Raw genomic sequence first — 21,610 nt, 5'->3', positions numbered from 1 at the left:
GAAATTGTAGAGAGAAATGTGAAGCTCTTGCCTACACCCAAATGTTGGTCTCAAGTTATCTACTGAGAGATAATTCAATAACACAGATAAACAGGAAATTTGTCTAAAGAAGGATGAAAATGATACTTTGGAATAAAAAACTTATATTGATCTCATTATTAAGAAAAACTCGAATGATAGAAACCAAAGGTAGCTCTAAAAAATAATTATAATCTTCTCTCTAAGGCTAACTTCAAACTATGTAAATGAGACCTCATCCATGAGGACTTTCCTAATCCTATAATCCTTCCTTGTATTCTCATAGCTCAATTCTTTCCTCTGCCATAGTATTTATTGCACTGCTTAGATTTTAATTTATGAGTACTTGTTTTCCTCCTTCTTTCCACTGTCTTTCATACTGCCATAATAAATGATTAAATGCATATAAAAATGTGTGATAGTTTTCAAGTACAACATGAACTTTCACACTTGCATACTTTTTATGTTTCTTCTTTCCAGATTCTTCTTCAAAGCTCAAACATCACTTCTGCATAGCCTAACTTGATGTCTCAACTTCCATCCCTAAGATAGAATTAGTTTTTCCTTCATTTGCATTTGTATAACAATTTATACATATTTTTAATTATGTTTAGTGATTATGCTTCAACCTAATTATTCTTTTCTACACTGTGCAATATTTCAGAACCGCTCCATATTTTATAATTCCATTTAACTTTTTTATCTGGAGAAGAAATACTTATGACATTGACATTTTAAATATTTTATCTCTGCTACTAAACTTAAAGCTTTTTGTAGGCAGATAAACATTTCCCCATGGCATCCTCTAAGTACCTAATCAATAAAACAATAACAAACATTCATACATGATACTAAATAAGCCAACACCCCACAGATGTCTTCAGGCTTACCGGTCCATGGCATGTGAGGAGGCCATCTTCCATCTTCTCACACTGGGGATCACACTCCACACAGATGGAGCCATTCTCAAACTCCCGAAATTCACTGTGAAAACATCAGCCACATGAGGAGGTGTAAGCAAACAAGCTGTCAGCTTAACAAATGAAGTAACATCTGCTAAAAGTCCTATTGGCAGAGTAAATTCTAGAGTTTGTTTCTCCATGTGCCAGGAGCATCAGGAACATTAAGATTTCCATTAGGAGAAAAGATAAACTGCAGCCAGATGGCTCTCCCTGCCCTCCATTGAGTTCAATGATAGACTCATTCATAGACTCTCTGCTGCAAGAGATATTCCAGCAGTCTCAAAAAAAAAAAAAAAGAAGTTACAAAGTATAACTCTTCTGATGACACAGCAGAATGATTTTTACCTTTTTCAATAAGGCTGTTCCTGTTTTGTCTTTATATACAATTTTACTCTTGGAGAAGCTTTAATTTCTAAACTCTGAAAGAACTATTGTGTTTTTCTTGTTGCTAAGTTACATGAATGTTCCCAATCCTTGTCCTTCAAATCCCAAGACTCTTCAATTTATTTTTGGTGAAACTTCAAAAACTACTTTGATTGCTCTTCTCCTTTTAAAATATCTGCCTTGGAGAATTAGAGAAACTATCTTTTTATGGTAGATTTCATTTTCTTAGATTATTGATCTAATATCACAACATCTTTTTGCAGTCTAAATTCTTTTTGAAGTAATTCTATATGGTATACAATATAAGAAATAGTTTAATGGTAAAATCCTAAAACTTTCTAATTGAAATCCCCTGGGATGGTGGTCATTCCTTCCTATATCCTTACATTTTTGTGGCTATCTGTATATTACATGCTATCAACTTGTAAATTTTATAATCAATGTCTACTCTAAAATTTTTATATCAATAATTAGATATCAGTCATCTACAATATGTTTAGACCACCCCATTCCACTAAAATACAGGAGGATAAGGTACTGAGTACAGGCAATTGAAAATACCATTTATAAATTGTTAATAAAATTTGACTATATTTAGCTACTTTATTATTTTGTGCTTTTCTGTCCTGTACTACAACTCCAAACCAACAGCATTACGGATATGGCAATTTTTCATTTATTAGGTGATATATTAAAATATATTTTTCCCTAAAGTGACGCATTAACTTTTTTTCTTATTTGAATACTATAAAGCCTTAATAAATGACAGAAGTGAAAAAGTGAACTATGTTTTCTGTTGGTTAGCTTAAGACTACATCTGTATTCCAAGGCAAAATAATTAAGTTTGGTTTTCTAAGTGAATAGCATATATGCCTTAATTATGTATGGAATGCACATAAATTTAGTTACATGGATTATGAATTTTATAAAGTAAGATAGTAGTTTGTTAGGAATCAAATTTTTTAATAAATTTCCTTGATTTTAAAATTACAATTACATGAAGACAGGTGATCTTTTCATTGACATAAACCATACAAAGTACTCAACAAAGGAATGCTTCAGAATATAAAAGTCAAAATGAGCTGATATGAGAGGGTAAATTGTAAAGATAATCAAAAGCATTGTTTGCATAACAAAATTATGACAATTATAGCACATCTTGAGAATATCCACTGGTTTTGGATAAGAGTTTCTTGGGTGATCAAAAGTTTATGGTACTAAATGAAGGTCATAATTTTCATATTACTAGAACAAAGGTCATGCTTTTCTTACTCTCCTTCTCCAAAACCCACTTCCCCACATGCAGAGTTGAGGAATAAAATATATGTCATAAAACAATCCTGGAGATGGCCTATGGCCCTTTTCTTCCAGACTTCCACTCGTCAGACTTCTGATTTTTCTGCTCTCAGGAAAGATCCTCCTTGAAATCTCTATTACATCTTCTGACCTTTATTGTGACTTTCTCCAAATTTCTCTTTTTCTTCCCTGTCCTCTAGTGATTCTACTGTGACTTTGCCAGAGTTACCCTTCCATTTGAATCCAACTTATCAATCTGTAGTCTGTTAAGTATGAGCATTGCAAACTGAGCTTTGTTGCACTTGGTTTTGCTATGATACACTTCTCACAGTTTTGTTGTATGTGCTACCTTAGCAAGTCCTGTGATCAAGAGTGAATACTCTGGAATCTATCTAGTTTTTCCAAATTTAAACCACAGGAACAACTAATATTTCTAGGCCTTAAATACTTCAACTTCCTTAAGCTTCAGTTTTTTAAATACCCTCTGTAAAAGGGAAAAATAAAATTTCATTGAGAAGATGCAATTATTAAATGTAAAAACACTTGCAAAGAGCCTTCTTTGATGTTTCTGAGTTGTTCTTAAACTTTCAGAAGAGTTTAAGCATGTTGACAGATATGAGAAGTTCTAAAGTTCCACTGCAGTTACTTATCTTTTTTATTTTTATTGCTTCAGCATTGTAGTTAAGAGTTGCTATAATACAGTGATTTATATGACATGGATTTGAATACTACTCAGCCAGTAATTGACTGATTTTTGTTTTTCCCTTCCAAAAGTCCTCTTTTTAGGATTTCTTCTCTTCTGGGGCCACACATTATATACATATATATATATATATATATATATATATATATCACACACACATGCACACACACACACATAAAACATATATGTTATATATATAACACACATATAGGTAACATATATAATGTGTTATAAATAACATATATATAATATGTATTATAAATAACATATATATATATATATATATATATAAAATATGTGTTATAACAAATAGGCTCCCTGGATTTTGGCAAATGTCATATTTATATTTGATTACTTTCAGTAGTTTTTAAAGTGACCATTCTATTTAACCATTTAATCAACTCAGATAAACAGATGAAAAAGGAAATAATGATAATATTTATGATATAAACTCCAATAAGATCTTACGCATTTTCTCATTTGATCATAACTATCCTATAAAGTTAACACCATTATTATTCTCAATTTTAATATAACAAAACCAATTTAGAATGATTAGATCTTTTGCCCAAATTTGGATGTTTCAAATAGGAAATACTGAAGTTGGGATATAAACTTGTTCTTCCTCAAAGGCTATCATAACCATTAGCTACTATTGGAAGAGACTAGCCCATACCACAAGATGGAAGGTGTCCAATCCATTATTGGGCAAGTAAGAATTACATCAGACTTTTACAAGACACATACGTTGATCATCTTTCAAACTAGCCCCATGCTTATGATTTCCTGGGGTGCCAAAATTACTGCAAAATACATTAAAAACTAAGTTAATTTAACAGATTTGATTTTGTGATATAAATATGAAATATGCTAAATATCAAAAACAGTGGGGTAATCAGTATTTCTTCTGGAAACGTGTATTTTTCTTTCGGTTAGCTTTCATTGTTTTGCAGAAATGAGACAGAAACTGGTATATACATACGCATGTTTATAAATTCCATATTTCTGAAAAGCTAAAAACTATAATATTAAACAAAAAGAATGGTGTTCTGGGGGAAAAACAGTTGAAAAATCAGATACCCTAAATTCTAGCATTGGCTTGATTCCTATAGAGTGTTGTGACTTTAGCCCATACTTAATTACATCAGTTTATTTATAAGATGCTGCTATTACACAAAATGATTTCTATAATTTCTTCTTTAGAATTGCACATATATATTCTATAAACTTTTAATGTAATATTCACTTAATGAAATTCATCTACTGTGTTTCATTTTAATTTATTAGTCTATTGTGTTGTGCTTCATTTATCAATTGCTGAACACAAAAGCAAGCATATTTTGATCTGAGGTATTTTATGTTCATAATATTGGGAAAAAACATAAATATGATTAAATGAGACAAGCAGCAAATAATTTCCTGTTCATTTTCAAATTTCCAGCCAATTTTACCTCACAAAATTAAATGCTAAAATTTTCCTGAAAAATGATTAAATTCTTATTTAAACATTTTATACTTATGCTTCTAGTATTACTATTTGCCCCTTAAATTTTATGGAGGGAATTGCTTTTGGACATCTTGCAAAGAAGAGAGATGTCATTATGACCCATAGATTTTTATTTTCTCATGTAAAATGCCAAATTAAAATATTATTAATTTGGTATCAATAGGATAATTCATGAGGCACAAGGAGAAAGAACTTCAAAAGTATATTTTCCAAAACTATTGAAAATACTTTCAGTGAGCAACGTAAGAAAATTTGACTTAGGAGCAGCACTAAAAATGCATTATCACATCAATGAAGAACAATAATGATACATCAAATAGTATGTTATGATGAAGTGATTTTATGAATATATGAAAGGTTATACAACTAGGTACTTACTAGGTTCTACTACTGGCAATGTTATTATTGAAGTACCAGAAAAAATTAAAAATACCTGATTTAAAATACTAAGATTATCTAAAAACTGACAGAACACTTTCAAAACCACTTCAACCAGAAACTAACTACAATGTTAGGTTTTCTGTAGGGCTAAGCACTTGTCAAAGACATAGAAATAAGCCATTCATATACAAATAGACATAAAAGTGAGTTGAAAAAAAAAAAAAGAAAACTTGCACTCCAGATGAAATTTATAGGGAAGTATGAGAGGAATATAAAAAATATTGGGACATATGCAGAGGAAGGTTACTTGTAACAATCTTTATAAAGAAAATTGGATTATATTTTTCAATTTTGATTAAGGATAAATTGCTATAATTTATTAAGAATTGTCCAAGTATGTTTTTAAAAAATGCATATAATAGTAAAATATGTATTTGAACTTGCCATTTCAAATAAAATTATTTATCCTTAAAAGAATTTGTCTGTGTGTTGTATCCTTTATGCAACAAGAGCTCTCCTTAAAAATCCTGGAATGCATTTTACCACTTTCTTATAATTTAAAAATCAGAGCTAATCAATCCTTCAAAGCTCATGAGGTGAAGGCAACACAAGAAGCCTTACCCGTCATAGAGGTTACAAGACTCTATGCAGATCCTTCCTCTACTGAAGCGACGACAAGACAGGCATTGGTCTGGCCCAGGTCCCCAACAGCCGTCACTTGAACACAGATGGTTGCACACCATTCCTTCGGCAGCTGTGAAACACCAAAAACAAGGGGAAATAAAACGGAGAATTGTATCAAAACTTAAAATCTCCTAGTAATGCTACTTCTAAAGGAGTTTGCTTAAAAGTGATCTGTGGTAAATGACTTTGGTGGCCTATCCAATTGCCGTGTCTCATCCTACTCTCAACTTCTTTCATTCTGCAGAGTCCTAGTGGCTGTGTTTGTACAGCAATATTGCATTTTTCATAAGGCCAAACAAAAGTGAATTGTCTACATAAACACTACTGGGAGGAGAGGTGATATAAATTATGTGTCCAAGGTAAAGTATAAACTACACTTCTCTCAAGCCAATTCTTTGCTCCACTAATATATCAAATATTTTGGCTTCTCAGTTTGAGAGCTTCATGAAGAAACTGAAAAAAAAAAAAAAAATACTGTCCTGAAACAAACAAAAAAAAGTCTTAAAAAAGGGAGAGAAAGAAGAAGAACATGTGGAATATGTGGAGGGTATGATGGGGAGAAAGGAATAGAAATAAAATACAAGTTTTCTTTTCTTTTTTTTTTTTTTTTTTTTTTGAGACAGAGTCTTGCTTTGTCACTCAGACTGAAGTGCAGTGGCATGATTTTGGCTCACTGCAACTTCCACCTTCCAGGTTTAAGCACTTCACCTGCCTCAGCCTAATGCATAGCTGGGATTACAGGCACATGCCACCATGCCCGGATAATTTTTGTAGGGTTTCACCATGTTGGCCAGGCTGGTCTTAACTACTGACCTCAAGTCATCCACCCACCTCGGCCTCCCAAAGTGCTGGGATTACAGTCATGAGCCACTACACTCGGCCAAAATATATGTTTTCTACAGGACCTTGCTGTATTCTGACTAGGTCTACCTTGCCATTGGTCAAGCCATCACATGTAAGGAAGAAGTTTTGAAAAAATATGCAGCAAATTACAGTGGCTATTTATGAAGAGGTGTAGAGATTAAAGTAGTAATAGTCTTTAGTGTTATCTATACTTTTTTGTTGTTGTTGATGGCAGAAGGTTCAAATAATTTTTCAATTTCCACTTAAGGCTAATCATCTTTGTTTCCCTTTATACTGAATATCCCTTATTCAGGATAACATTATTTTAGTGAAGGGATATTTGATATTGAATAAGAAGAGCCATAAATACTTCAAATGTTATTCTGGGTGCTTGAGGGTGATTTGAGGTATTTGAAACACAACTGTATGTGGTTTTCATGAAATACTAAGAACTCTAAAGAAGATGAAAACATCAAAATCAACTTTATCTTTCCATTAGTTACCAACGTTACTTATTATGAAATGTAAAATTTTATGGCAAGAACATTTGTGAGGTGGGTTGGGATGGCACTGAATATGGTAGTATAATAAAAGCAGGGAACTGTATCTGTGAAATCCGTGAAAGTTAACTTCTCTAACATATGCTTGAGAGAGAAAATCTCCCACATCTGTGATCCTGACTAGTTTTGAAACAGTGAAACAAATATTCCAATTCATATTTTCTTTGTCCTATATCTTGAGGTTATAAAAAGGTTCCTATGTTAAACTACGTAAAAATCTTTTCAAGGCAGACTTAGATCTATCAACAAATCTTGCTACTTCTTGAATATGTGAGTATGTGTGTCTGTGTGCAGCAGTTTTATTGAGGTATATACGGCATACAATATACTGCTCATATATAAAGTATACTATTTGGTAAGTGTTGACATCATGAATCATATCTACAATCAAGATAATTAATGTATTCATTATCTCCAACAGATTCCTCATGACCTATTGTAATTCTTTTCTCTTCCGCCATCTACTTAAACAATCATTGATCTGCTTTCTGATACTCACTGTACATTAGTTTGCATTTTCTATAATTTTTTATAAATGAAATTATATAGTATATGTTCTATTTTTATATGGTTTCTTTCACCTGCATGATTATTTTGAATTTCATCTGTTACTGCATGCGACAGTAGCTTATTCACTTTCATTACGGAGTATATTCTACTGTATGCATATATGAAATTTATAATCCATTCACCTATTGAAAGACATTTAGACTGTTTCCCATTTTGGATGTTAAAAATAGTAGTAGTAGATTACTAGGAGTATATGTGTAAAAGTCTTTGTATGGGCATACACTTTCTTGTCCCTTAGATAAACACCCAGGAATGGAATGGCTGGATAATATGGTAGGTATAGGGTTACCTTTTTAAGAAACTGTCAAATGTTTTTCAAAGTAGCTGTACCATTTTACATTCCTACTATGAATGAATGCAACTCAAAACTTAGTTTCCCCACATCTTCACCAACACTTGACGTGGTCAGTTTGTTCAATTTTAAACTATCTAATTTGAATGTAGTAGTTCCTGATTGTGGTTTTGATTCACATTTTCCCAGTGATTAAAGATGATGAATATCTTTCAATGTGCTTTTTGATTTTTATATATCTTGTTTGGTCAAGTATCACCAAATCTTTTGCCCATTTTACATTGCATTGATTGTTTTCTTATTAATGACTTGAGAGTTTTTTAAAAAAATGTATTCTGCAAGTATTTTCTCCCAATTTTAGCCATGTCTTTCCATTCTTTTAATACTGTCTTTTGAAAAGGAGTTTTTCTTTTTGATAATTTATCATTTTTGAATCATATTTTTGACATTATATCTAAAAAATTTTAGATATGCCTAATGCAGGGTCGCAAAGGCTTCCTCTGGTATTTTCTTATAGAAGTTTTATAGGTTTCATAATTATCCATATGATTCATTTAGAGTTAATTTGCACATATGGTACTGTGTTAGTCACAGTTCTCCAGAAACTCGGAACCATTAAGAGATTTTATACACACAACACACACACACACACACACACACACACACACACACACACACATTGGCACATACAATTATGAAAACTGAGAAATTTCAGTATCTTCTACCTGCAAGTTGGAGACCTATAGAAGCCAGGGGTGCAGTCCCTGTCTGTGTCTAAAAGCTTGAAATCTGAGAGGATGGATGATATAAATTCTAGTACAAGGCCAAAGGCCTAAGAACCAGAAGAATCAAGGATGTAATTTCCATTCCAAAAGCAGCAGAAAGATCAATGTTCTAGCTGAAGCAGTCAGGCACAGAGAGTGGATTCTTTTCTTTCAACTTTTTGTTGTATTTGGACCCTCAGTGTACTAGATGACTCCCACCCACGCTGGTGAGGGCAATCAGCTCCACTTAGTATACCAATTCAAATGCTAACCTCATTTAGAAACATTCTCACAGACATGTCTGGAAATGATATTTAATAAAATATCTGGTCACCCCATGCCCCAGTTATATTACATACATAAAGGTACTATGTAAGGATCTATTCAGTTTTTGTATATATTCAATATTTCCAGTATTATTTGTTGAAAAGATATAATTTCTCTATGAAATTTGCATATTTATAAAAAATAAGTTGTACAAACATTTCTGGCTCTCTACTCTCTTCCATCTATTTCTCTCTCATAGTATTTTTCCATAATTTTACTTTTAATTTAGTTGTGCTTTTATATTTGAAGTCCATGTCTTGTAAGCAGAAATCATTGATCCTGGTTTTTCTTTATTCCAATCTGATAACCTCTGTCCTTTAATTAGGGTATTTAAACCATTTGCATTTAATGTGATAATTGAAATAATTAAGTTGAACTAATTTATTTTATTTTTTTTTTCTGTTTGTCCATTCTGTTCTCTTCCTGCTTTTCTTCTTTTTTCCTATGTTTTGGATAAATAATTAAAATGATTTTATTTTCTTAGTTTTACATATGTGGTTTAGGAGCTATACAACTTTTGATTGTTTTATCTTTTGGGTTTATGATATAAATATTTTAAATTCAATATTTTGTTCTGAAATAATTGCATATTACTGTGTATTTGTAAGTAATGATACAGAGAGATCTTGTTTTACCTCATGATAAGATCTTAAAAAGTTTATGGTACAATAACACAACCAGGACATTGGCATTGATATAGGCAAAATACAAATTTCCTTCATAGCAAGAATCCTTAATTTTGTGCTTGTATCTTTACACTGACTTGTTTCCTACTTTCCCTTTAAGCTTACCACAACTTCTCATCTCTTTTCCATTACTATAATCTGGTGATGAAAAAATTTATATAAAGGAAATCATACAGCATGCAATTTTTCATAATTGGCATTTTTTTCTATTAGAATAAATATGCAGAGATTCATTTAGGTTGTTGTGTATATTAATAGTTTGCTTCTTTTTATTGATCATAGTATTTCATAGTATGGTTTACTTCAATTTGTTTATTTACCCATGGAAGGATATTTGGGTTGTTTCCAGTTTGGAGCTACTACAGTTAGGTCTCTATAAACATATATGTTTTTGCATAAATAAAATTTTCATTTTTCTGTAATAAATTCTCAGGAGTTAATTGCTGGTTTATGTGGTAGTGACATTTTAGTTTTTTTTTTTTTTTTGAAAGTGTCAAACTATTTTCTAGAGTGATTGTACCATTTTACACTCCCAACAATGTATGCATTATTACATATTTCCATCTTCTCCAAAATTTGATTTCATTACTTTTTATTTTAGCCATTATAATAGGTGTAGTAATATCTCATTGTCTTAAATTTAGATTTCCATAAAATAGGTAATAATGAACATTTCAAAATGTACTTTTCATTTGTATATACTCCAGAGAAATGTCGCTTCATATCTTTGAACATTGTAATTAGATATTATTTACTATTTAGTGCTCCTATTTGCTCTTTCTAAATTCCATCTATCTATGAAACCATTCCCATAAATTTTATAACACTAATAAGGGAAGATGGAGGGGGAGAAATGAAAATAAACCAAGTGGATGAGCACAGTGGCTCATGCCTGTAATCCCAGCACTTTGGAAGGCTGAAGCTGGTGGATCACATGAAGTCAAGAGTTGAAGACCAGCCTGGCCAACATGGTGAAACCCTGTCTCTACAGAAAATACAAAATTGGCTGGGCCTGGTGGTACATGCCTCTAATTCCAGCTACTCAGAAGGCTGAAGCAGAAAAACCATTTGAAACCAGGAGGCGAAGGTTTCAGTGGGTTGACATCTTGCCACTGCACTCTAGTGTGGGCAAGAAGAGTGAAAATCCACCTCAAAATTAAAAAAAAAAAGAAAGAAAAGAAACAAAGCTTGTAGGACACTCCTCATTAGTTATTAACGCAGCTTTCTGTTTGAGCTGATTCCTCATAGTTGTTTTTGTCTCAGAGTCACATAGACCCTGTTACAAGATTATATTTCCCCTTAATTGCTCTACAGATAACTACCTGAACATCATAAAACATTAGATTTTGCCTTAAGATGTTCTTTCACGTCCTGCATGCCAGAGAAATCACTGATGCCAGCTGGTCTGAAGGATCCCACTGCTGCCAACTGGTCTGAAGGACCCTATGAGGAGCTGACTCACCAAAGAAGGAGTTTCCACATCCTGATTTCATTCTTTTTACCCTGACTATTCAATGGCTGTAATTTTCAGTCCCTTGCTCTTAACAACCCAGCCCAGAATTCTCAGGGAGATAGATTTGAAGGTTTCTTCCCATCTCCTCACTAGGTTGCCCTGCAATCATTAAACTGTTTCTCTGCTGCAAACCCTGCTGTCTCAGAATATTTGTATGTTACCATACAGCAGGCATAAGAAACTGTTCGTTCTGTAACAACTATCTGATTTGAAAATTTCCTCTCTTAACCTGTATCCTATACTTTCATTCTTATCTTAGGACATTTTACAGAGCAAATGGTTTTAAGTTTGATGAGGTTGAATTTATCACTTTGTTTTTTATACATTATTCTTTGTGTGACAACTCTAAATTCCTTTTACATAACTCTAAATTCCAAACGATTTCTCCTTTTTACCTCAAAATTTTATAGCTTTACATTTTACATTTAAGTTCATGACCTGTTTTTATAGTTAATGTTTTTATAAGGTATGAGATATAGCTTAGGGTTCATTTTTTGCTCTATAGATATCCATTTTCTCTGGCACTATTTGCTTTAAAGGCTACCTTTCCTCTATTTAATTGCTTTTGCACGTTTGTACAAAATATATTGGGCATATTTGTGTGGGCTGTTTCTGAGTTTGTTTTATTGATCTGTGTATCTATCCCTCTACCAATAAAACACAGCCTTAATTATGGCAGTTATGTAATAAATCTGGAAAATATGTGGACTGAATGTTCCCATTCATGTGTTTCTTTTACAAAATTGTTTTAGACTAATTTGCTTGCCTTTCCATATACATTACATAATAATCTTCCCTCTATTTCAACAAACCTGGTTGAGATTTTGATAAAAATTAGACTGTATATCAGTTTAGGAGAATTTACATCTTTATGATTTTGAGCTTTTCAATACAGGAACACAGTATGCCTTTGCATTTATTTACATCTGCTTTGATTTCTTTCATCAGTATTTTGTAGTTTTCAGCATGCAAGTTCTATATATGTTTTGTTAAATTTACACCAAAGTATTTCATCTGTTTAGTAGTTATAAATAGTATTATAGTTTTAATTTCTATGTCTACATGTTAATTACTTGTGTTCAGATATAATTAAACTTTGTAAGTTTTATCTTTTATCCTATAATCATGCCAAATTTGCTTATTTATTTTAGAAGGATTTTGTAGATTTCTTGATTTTTTTATATATATACAATCATGCCATCTGTGAATAGAGAGTTCTTTTTTTTTTCCTTTTCAATCTATATGTTTTATGTTTCATTACTTGCCTTATTGTGCTAGGTAGAACTTTCAATACTATGTTAAATGAATGGTAAGAGAGGACATTTTCTTGTTCCCAGTCTAGTGGGAAAACATTCATTCTTTCACCATTAAGCATAATGTTAGCTGTAGGATTTTTGTAGATGGTCTTTACGAAGTAGAGAAAGTTACTCTGTATTTCTATTTTTTTTCCTGAGACTTTTACAAAGAAAAAAATATTAAAATTTTCAAATGCTTTTTCTGTATCAATTGACATGATCCTGAATTTTTTTCTTGGACTGTTAATATATTACATTTTTTATTATGAAATATATCCCTGGAATAAACCCATTTGGTTGCATTGTATAATTCTTTGTATATACTGCTGAATGCTATTTGCTACTACTTTGCTAAAAAGCTTTGCTTCTAGATTCTTTAGAGATAAACTAGCATTTAGTTTTATTTCTTTTGGTGGGGGGCAGTATTCTTTCTTCATTGTGGATACTAATCTTCAAAGCCATCATGGAAAATAGGAATCAACATGGATTTAATAGGTGGGTAGAGTCACAGAGAGTGTAAGCTGCCCAAGGCCACAAGTGTCAGGTTAAAACCCAATAGTGTCTAGTGTGTATCACTCAGTGGAGATGGAAATGTGAACTCTATACTCTGCCTTCTTTGACATCACTTGAAAGGGAGGTTGGCCTGGTGAGAGTAGAAGTCTACGCTCTCCTCTCCTTTGCAGATTTAAATGAAGTTTGTTTGTTTGCTTGTTTGTTTTGGCATTATTTTAAAATTATTTATTTTTTTGTGGTATTTGGCTGGGGTAGAGCAGTTATTGTCTAAAAGGTTTCTATTTTTTTACCTGCTCCTTTCCAGATTCTTTGGGCAGAAAGAACAGCCTCTGTTGGGTCTTTTTTGATCTGCATCTGTTGGTGTTTCTGAGTTGCCAGTTTCTTCATCTCAAATCTGGGATATATGCAGCAAAAAGAAACTCAGAGAACTCACCTCTGCATTTGGGTTCCAAGGTCCCACACCTGTCTGCCTCTTCTGTCCACCTTTCAGAGTTTTCTTTTAATGTCCAGGGTTTTGATTTGTACTTAGTAGGGGGAAGAGGTAGAAGTATGTCTCTTCCATCTTCCCAGAAGCAAAACCCAGTATACATCTTCAATTTATTACAGCCTATTTTCAATTTACACTCTACCACTTCACATCTATTCTAAGGATCTTAAAATAGGATGCATTTGTTTATTCATTCCTTATCTTTGAGCTACTGTCATACATTTTACTTTCTCATGTTATTCACTCCACATTACATTGTTACCATTTTCTATTTAGCATGACATTGTATTTGAAGACAATTAAATAATAAGATGAAAATATTACATGTTTACCCATGTAGTTACCATTTCTGGCTATCCTTAGTCTAGGTGCAGATCCATATTTCCATCTGGTATTATTTCCTTCTGTCTGAAGGACTTTAATATTTCTTATAGTGCAGTTGTCTCTCTGTGTTGCTTTCCTCTCTGGCATTTTCTGTGAACTCTAGCTGCCTTATTCCACCTGGATTCCTAGCTCTGTCTTCTCAACTTGGAGTTCTTGGGACTCTCCCTGGGATCTCTCTCACTATACTGGTGGCTTAAAATCTCTGCCAAGGCAGTTAGCCAGAGCAGTCATAAAGTTTACCTCATTTATTTACTCAGTCTCAGGAATCACTTTCCCTTGTGATCTGCTCTCCAGTCTCTTGCAAACTATTGTTTCATCTATTTTGTCCTTTTTTTTTTATTGTTTCATGAGGGAGAGTAAATTTGATCCATTCCTTTTGTTATTTCATCTTGGTGAGAAGTAGACATCTTATATTTATTTTTAACAATGCAAAGTGAGATTACTTGCTGTTTCTTGTTTATAGACAAAGCTTTTCACATAACATTTCTCCAAAATGCTCCAAAAAAGTTTCTAAGCATGTACTAAACTTCACTGAAAACTGTATATTCTTCTATTCTGTTTTAAGTAATTATCTTTATAGTCATTTTAAATAATAGATGATGAGAATTTTTAAAGAAATTTGAAAGAACAGAGACTAAATTGAATGTTTCCTGTGTAGACAGAATCGACCCTATGCTCAAATATATTTTAAATTTTTTTAGGTAACTCATAGTTTACAAGCTTTACTTAACTGTGGTTTTCTCCATGTCTTAATGATTCATTAAAATTAAATATCATATATTATAATTATATTTCATCTTATCATATCTAGACTCTCTTCTCCTGAAAAGTTGAATTATTTGATGTTTTACTTGGAAATGGCTAATCAACAGCAACAGTTTACCTGTTATATTTATTTTGAACTAGTAGCAATAATACTTCTTTCTGATTTAGTCATAATACAGAGAAAGAGGTCTCTCTAACTACACAACAGAAATGTCAGCATAAATGGAATCTATGTTTGTTTGAGACAGAGTTTTGCTCTGTTGTCCAGGCTGGAGTGCAGTGGTGTGATATCGGCTCACTGTAGCCTTGATTTCCTGTGCTGAAGTGATTCCACTGTAGCCTTTCGAGTAGCTTGGACTAGAGGTATGCACCACCACATCTGGCTAATTTTTTAGGGGGGAGTTGGGTAGAGATGGAGTTTCACTATGTTGCCCATGCTGGTCTTGAACTCTGGGCTCAAGAAATTATCCCATCTCTGCCTCCCAAAGTGCTGGGATTACAGGCATGAATGATTGCATCCAGCCAGAAATAGAATCTTAACATAGGTCTTATATCAGCAGTTCCCTAAAAGTAGAATATAAATGACTTCCCACTAATTTATAAAGATGTAAAGAGTAAAAAGATAGCTTAATCAAACTAAGTAAATATAAATGGGTGTTCTAATTCTGTATAATAAAGTTAAAAAGTAGCAAAGATCAATTATATTTATGAAAATTAAGTTACCATACACATTTTATAATCATTTAGACATTTTAAGGTTATTAAGTATCTTGTTTTCTGACATATATTTATATACAGTGTTTACATGCTCTTGCTAATAGGATAAACATGATCATCAGATGAAATTCTGAAGATGGAAAGTTGTATTATGAGAACAACTTGTAAATACAAGTAAAGAATGTTTAAAATTATACTAGATGATGTCATGAGTCTCTCAGTCTGTACTAATCACTTCTGTTTCCATTTTATACATTTTATATATTTTATATATTTGTTTATCAAGTTCTATCTCAGGCATTCAATTACAGATAATTTTATGTATGCATATAATATATATACATTATAGTGGCTGGGCACATTGGCTCATGCCTGTAATCTCAGCACTTTGGGAGGCCAAGGCGGGCAGATCACGAGGTCAGGAGTTCAAGACCACCAGCCTGAACAACATGGTGGAACCCCATCTCTACTAAAAATACAAAAAAAAAAATAGCTGGGCATGGTGGCATGCGTCTATAGTCACAACTACTCAGGAGGCTGAGGCAGGAGAATCACTTGAACCCAGGAGGTGGAGGTTGCAGTGAGCCAAGATAGGCCCACTGCACTCTAGCCTTGTGAAAAAGAAGATTCCATCTCAAAACAAAAAATGTATATATATATATATATATATATATGTACTCATATATATATATATTTATTTATATATTTATATTTAAATGAAATATGTTACATAATGGATATTACATATACATTATATAAATGTAATATATATATTCAGTGCTAAATGAATATAGATTATAGCAGTCATCTTAACTTGGTGTCCTAACTTAACTCAATTTCTTTCTTGAGGACATTGACAAGGTCACAAGTATTCCCTTGGCACTGTCCATTTTATGATATTCCATAAACTTTTGGGGCCATTTCTTTTACCATATCACATTATTTATTTTCAGGTTCACTATTTTCTCCCTCTTGTCTCTTCCCTCTCCCTCTGCTAAAGGTGACAGAACTTTACAGTATGTGGAAGGATAAAGACTGACTGCTTTGATTTTTCATTATATGCTTTGACGTTAATTGGTGAGGAAGCTTTAGTGTCACTCAAAATCTTACGTTTCTTCTGCTGTCTAAGGCCTCCCTGAGTCTTTATCATATACCCAATTTCAGAGCAGTTTTGGATTATGGAAACAGTATCTATTGGAAGAAAGCAATAATAAACAGGAAACTATTTCGTTCTCATTCTTTCCAAACTAATAGATGACAGAAGTGAAGGTTGGTTGATCATCTTTTCCAGAGTGAAACCAAAAGTAGTATCTCCAGACAGCATAGAACAAAAGGCCAAGAAAGCTACTTCTTTGAAATTCTTAAGAGAAAAGAAATTTTCGATCAGCACCAAGAATTCAACAGCCCTCTGACTTCCCGCAGTGATAGTCATGAGTGTAGCAGTGGAAGGGCTCTTCAATGGCTTACAGGTCAAAAGGCCATTATAAACCACTCTAAAGAAAGTTTAGCAATGTAGTTATTAGGCAACCTTTAACTTCCTCTGTGTTTCCTCTGGAAGCTGCAAAATAGATTTTTCTTTATCTCATCTGAATTGTAGCTGTCTGTTAAAAATTTGGAGAGATAATAATGTGCTTAGTATTTTGACCTTTACTGAGAACACTGAACCTGCTTTAACTAAAATAGTGGGAAACTTAAAATAAATGGATTTTGCTACAGTGTTGCATGTGAAAGTAAATGGATTATCTAAAAAATATTGAAATGCATTTGGACAGGTATTGGTCATCATTTTTTTTAAGCTGAAAAATACCGTTTAATGGTCATTATAGCTCAGGTTTTGTGATTAGACATAGATTTAAATCCTTACTCTGTAATGAACCATGTAGCCTTGGGGAATTACTTACATGCTACTTATTGTTAAAGTGAATAGTAACATCTCAGGGATGTGATGAAGATTACACATCAAATTAGTAGAATTTTTAATGCAGGGTCTAAGACATTAAGTAAACACTCAATACTCAAGAGAAATGTGAAGGCATAAAAGCATATCCCTGTGTTAACTTTAAAAAATATTTATTGAGAAACTACTTACTTTATGGTAGCTCTTGTTACCATAAAGCTGAGGATATAACTGAAACATGATATAGAATATGTGTATTGTTACCTCATGGAGCTTACAGCTAATTAGAAAAACAGGGCTGGGTGTGGTGGGTCATGCCTGTAATCCCAGCACTCTGGGAGGCTGAGGTTGGCGTATCACCGGGTGTCAGGAGCTCAAGACCAGCCTGACCAATGTGATGAAACTCCATCTCTACTAAAAATATAAAAATTAGCCAGGTGTGGTGGCTGGCATCACTACTCCAGCCTGGGTGACAAAGTGAGACTCTTGTCTCAAAAAAAAGAAAAAGAAAATAGGCTGCATATAATTTTATATATGTATATAAATTTATATATATGTGCGTATATATCTATCTATATAGATACATATAAACACACACATATATAAATTTATATATATACACACACAGATATAAATTTATATACATGTAAATTCTTACAAGAAAGTAAGAATTCCTACTTACTTTCTTATCTCTGCTTTAATGTCCCTTCTTTTGTGGGCTGACCTAATGCCATTTATCCACTAAGTTAAGACAACGGCTATATTCTCTCAGCAGTCTGTAATACACACACGCACACACACACACACATGTATGCACACATATATATGTGTATATGTATACTGAACCTGGGAGGTGGAGGTTTCAAGACCAGCCTGTCCAATATGATGAAACTCCATCTCTACTTAAAATATAAAAATTAGCCAGGTGGGGTGCTGGCATCACTACTCCAGCCTGGGTGACAAAGTGAGACTCTGTCTCAAAAAAAAAGAAAAAGAAAACAGGCTGCATATAATTTTATATATGTATATAAATTTACATACATGCAAATTCTTACAAGAAAGTAAGAATTCCTACTTACTTTCTTATCTCTGCTTTAATGTCTGTATATATATATATATATATATATATATATGCACACACACAATACAAAACGTACAAAAACAGTCGGCATATAATGTTATATATATACAAAATACATAAAAATTTATTTTGTATTTACATGTATTTTATGTATGTATTTATATACATACATAAAATTGTATGCAGCTTGTTTTACTTTTTTTTTTTTTTGAGACATAGTCTTACTTTGTCACCCAGGCTGGAGAGCAGTGGTGTGATCTCGGCTCACTGAAACCTCCACCTCCCAGGTTCAGTATACATATACACATATATATGTGTGCGTACGTGTGTGTGTGTGTGTGTGTGTGTGTGTGTATTACAGACTGCTGAGAGAATATAGCAGCTGTCTTAACTTAGTGGGTAAATGGCATTAGGTCAGCCCACAAAAGAAGGGACATTAAAGCAGAGATGAGAAAGTAAGTAGGAATTCTTAAGGCAAAGGGGTGGTGGAAACTGGCAATTATAACTCTAGCCAAGAGAGTCTGAAGAAGGAATCATATTAGGAGTCTCAGAAAACAGACTGATATGGGCAGCATATGGGAAAGTGGCACCCTTTAAACTAGTGAGATGGAGAGGGGACAGATTGTATAGTAGCTAGTGGCCATTTTCAGGATTTTGTGTTTTGTCCAAAGATCTGCTGGAAACTGTTGAAAGGTTCTAAGCAGGAGGGTAAAGGACCTCCTGTTTCAAAAAATGTCACTTCAATTTTTTTGATGGGATTGACTTGAAGACATATTTGAATAGATGGTGACAAGAGGACAACAGTGGCAACAGAGATAGGCATATGGTCCAAATAGGGTCAATCTGTACTGAAGACGATAGGTAGCACTTTTTAATCTGCATTCATAAACTCATAAACTTGTGAATGCTCTTAGCATATGCCTTCCAGGGCTAGTCACCTTAATGAAGAATGAGAAATTGCCTAAGAGGAAAGCGAGTCAAGCAAATAGAGGACTGAGTCCTGGTGATGCTCTTTGAACCCCTGGATCCAATTGTGTCAGAAAAGATATTCTTTGGACTTTTCATTTCTACGAGTTAATATGATCTCTTTACACCTAATTTGCATTGGACTTATGTCACTAAAAGAATACTGATATAATTTCCTATTCCTGCTGTAATAAATTACTACAAACTCCATTGCTTAAAACCACCTACATTTAGTCTGTCATAGTTCTGGAGTTCAGAAGTCCAAAATGATTCTTAAGGGGCTAGAATCAAGGTGGCAGCAAGGATGAGTCCTTTTGAAGTCTCCAGGAGAGAATCTGTTCCTTGCCTCTTGTAGCTTTTGAAGACCCCCTTTGGCGTTGGCTTGTAGTGCCATTGCTCCAACCTTTGCTTCCATGATCACATCACCTTTTTCTTTGCTGTAGTCAAAAACCCTTCTTAATTCCTCTTATAAAGACACATGTAATTATATTTGTAACCCACTCAAATAAGTCCTTTTTATCATATAAGGTAATATTCATAGCAAGCAAATAGAAGAATGAGCCCTGGTGATGTTCGGAAGATTTGATTGCAGTCATCCTTATGGTGCCATCATTCAGTCTATTGTAAGCACTAAACTGCCTGGCAATAGCTCTGTGAGTAGGCAAGGTTAGATATATGTAAAGTGGGATGACATTATATAACATTGTAAAAAATTATAATGGGTTAACAAAGAAGTTGGGGAAGCAGCAGTGGAGACGTAAGTGCAGAGACATACCCATTTCCGATGTTGAATGGTTAAATAGATGCAACACAAATTGTTGTTAAGTCTTATATATCCTAGTTACTCTACATCTCTGACATGAGTGGAACTGGGGCAGGAAATCCTGATACGAGGAGATGAGAGGCAATAGTGACAGCAGATATAAAATTTTAGAAAGTCTTGAAGGTTTGATTAGAAAATTGAGCACAATCTAAAATACCTCTCAGAAAGAACATAAGTGTAAAAAAGTAAAATGAATCCAATAGTATTTTGTTGAAACTCTAAAGTAATTAAAATTTGACAGTATAATACATATTATACTATAATTACCTAATTACTGTATAAACTATAATTAAATAGTCCCTTAATTTTATTGAATATGTTATTGTTAGTAAATGTGAAAATGTCCCATTATTTGTAGAATGCTTTTTAAAGTTAGCTTTTTATCTTTGTCTCCCAGAACTATTACTAAATATATGGTTTCAAGCTATTCAATTGTGAATTTTCCTACAAGGGAACACAGCTTCAGAAGAAAAAATGAATTGCTAGGATCACGTATTCTTAAATATATTTTTTTGACTATAGAATGATGGGGGAATAATATTGGGTATGATAGAGTAGAGTTTCCTAAAGGATTTCCCATAGGCACCTGTCTCAGAATAATCTGCTTTGTATTAAAAATGCAGAATCTCAGGTTTCCCATCATACTGTCTGTGTTAGTTTCATAGAAACAGTGTAAGAAACTGCCATAAACTAGGCATCTGAAAACAACAGAAATTTATTCTCTCACAGTTCTAGAGGTCAGAAGTCCAAAATCCAGGTGCTCGCAGGTTAGTTTCTTCTTGGGGCCTCCGAGGAAGAATGTTCTGTGGCCCTCCCCTGGCTTCTGGCGGTTGCCAGCGATTCTTGGTGTTCTGGCCTTGCTGCTATATCACTCCAGTCACCACCTCTCATTTTGCACAGCTGTCTTTCCTCTGAGTTGATATATGTCTTCACATGACATTCTTGTTTGTGTGTGTCCATCTATGTGTCTCTTCTTTTCTTCTTATAAGGACACTAGTCATTGGATGAAGGACCTACCCTGCTCCAGTATAAGCTCATCTTAACTTAATTTTAACTGCATGTACAAATACCCAATTTCCAAATATAGTCACATTCATAGGTACCAGGGGTCAGGACTTCAGCATCTCTTGGAGGGGACACAATACGACTCACAACACTATCCAAATAAGAATCTGTGGAGAACTGGAGCCCA

The 21,610-nt window shown here is 33.3% G+C and overlaps 1 protein-coding gene across 4 annotated transcripts in view; it reads right to left on the bottom strand.

The window, feature by feature from the left end:
• ERBB4 (erb-b2 receptor tyrosine kinase 4) overlaps positions 1-21,610 on the bottom strand; it is a 1,187,662-nt gene that overhangs the window by 305,690 nt on the left and 860,362 nt on the right. For all 4 annotated transcript variants that reach the window (XM_032277666.1, XM_032277668.1, XM_032277665.1 and 1 more), the window contains exons 13-14: positions 5,873-6,005; positions 909-1,002 (exon numbers count right to left, since the gene is read on the bottom strand). In XM_032277666.1, the coding sequence (XP_032133557.1) occupies positions 909-1,002; positions 5,873-6,005 (227 nt within the window). The remainder of the gene's footprint in view (positions 1-908; positions 1,003-5,872; positions 6,006-21,610) is intronic.

The sequence above is a fragment of the Sapajus apella genome, unplaced genomic scaffold (assembly GCF_009761245.1).
Source record: "Sapajus apella isolate SASKATOON/1434 unplaced genomic scaffold, GSC_monkey_1.0 scaffold10, whole genome shotgun sequence".
Classification (NCBI taxonomy): domain Eukaryota; kingdom Metazoa; phylum Chordata; class Mammalia; order Primates; family Cebidae; genus Sapajus; species Sapajus apella.
Note: the sequence above shows the minus strand (reverse complement) of the source record. Positions and strands in the feature narration are given on the sequence as shown.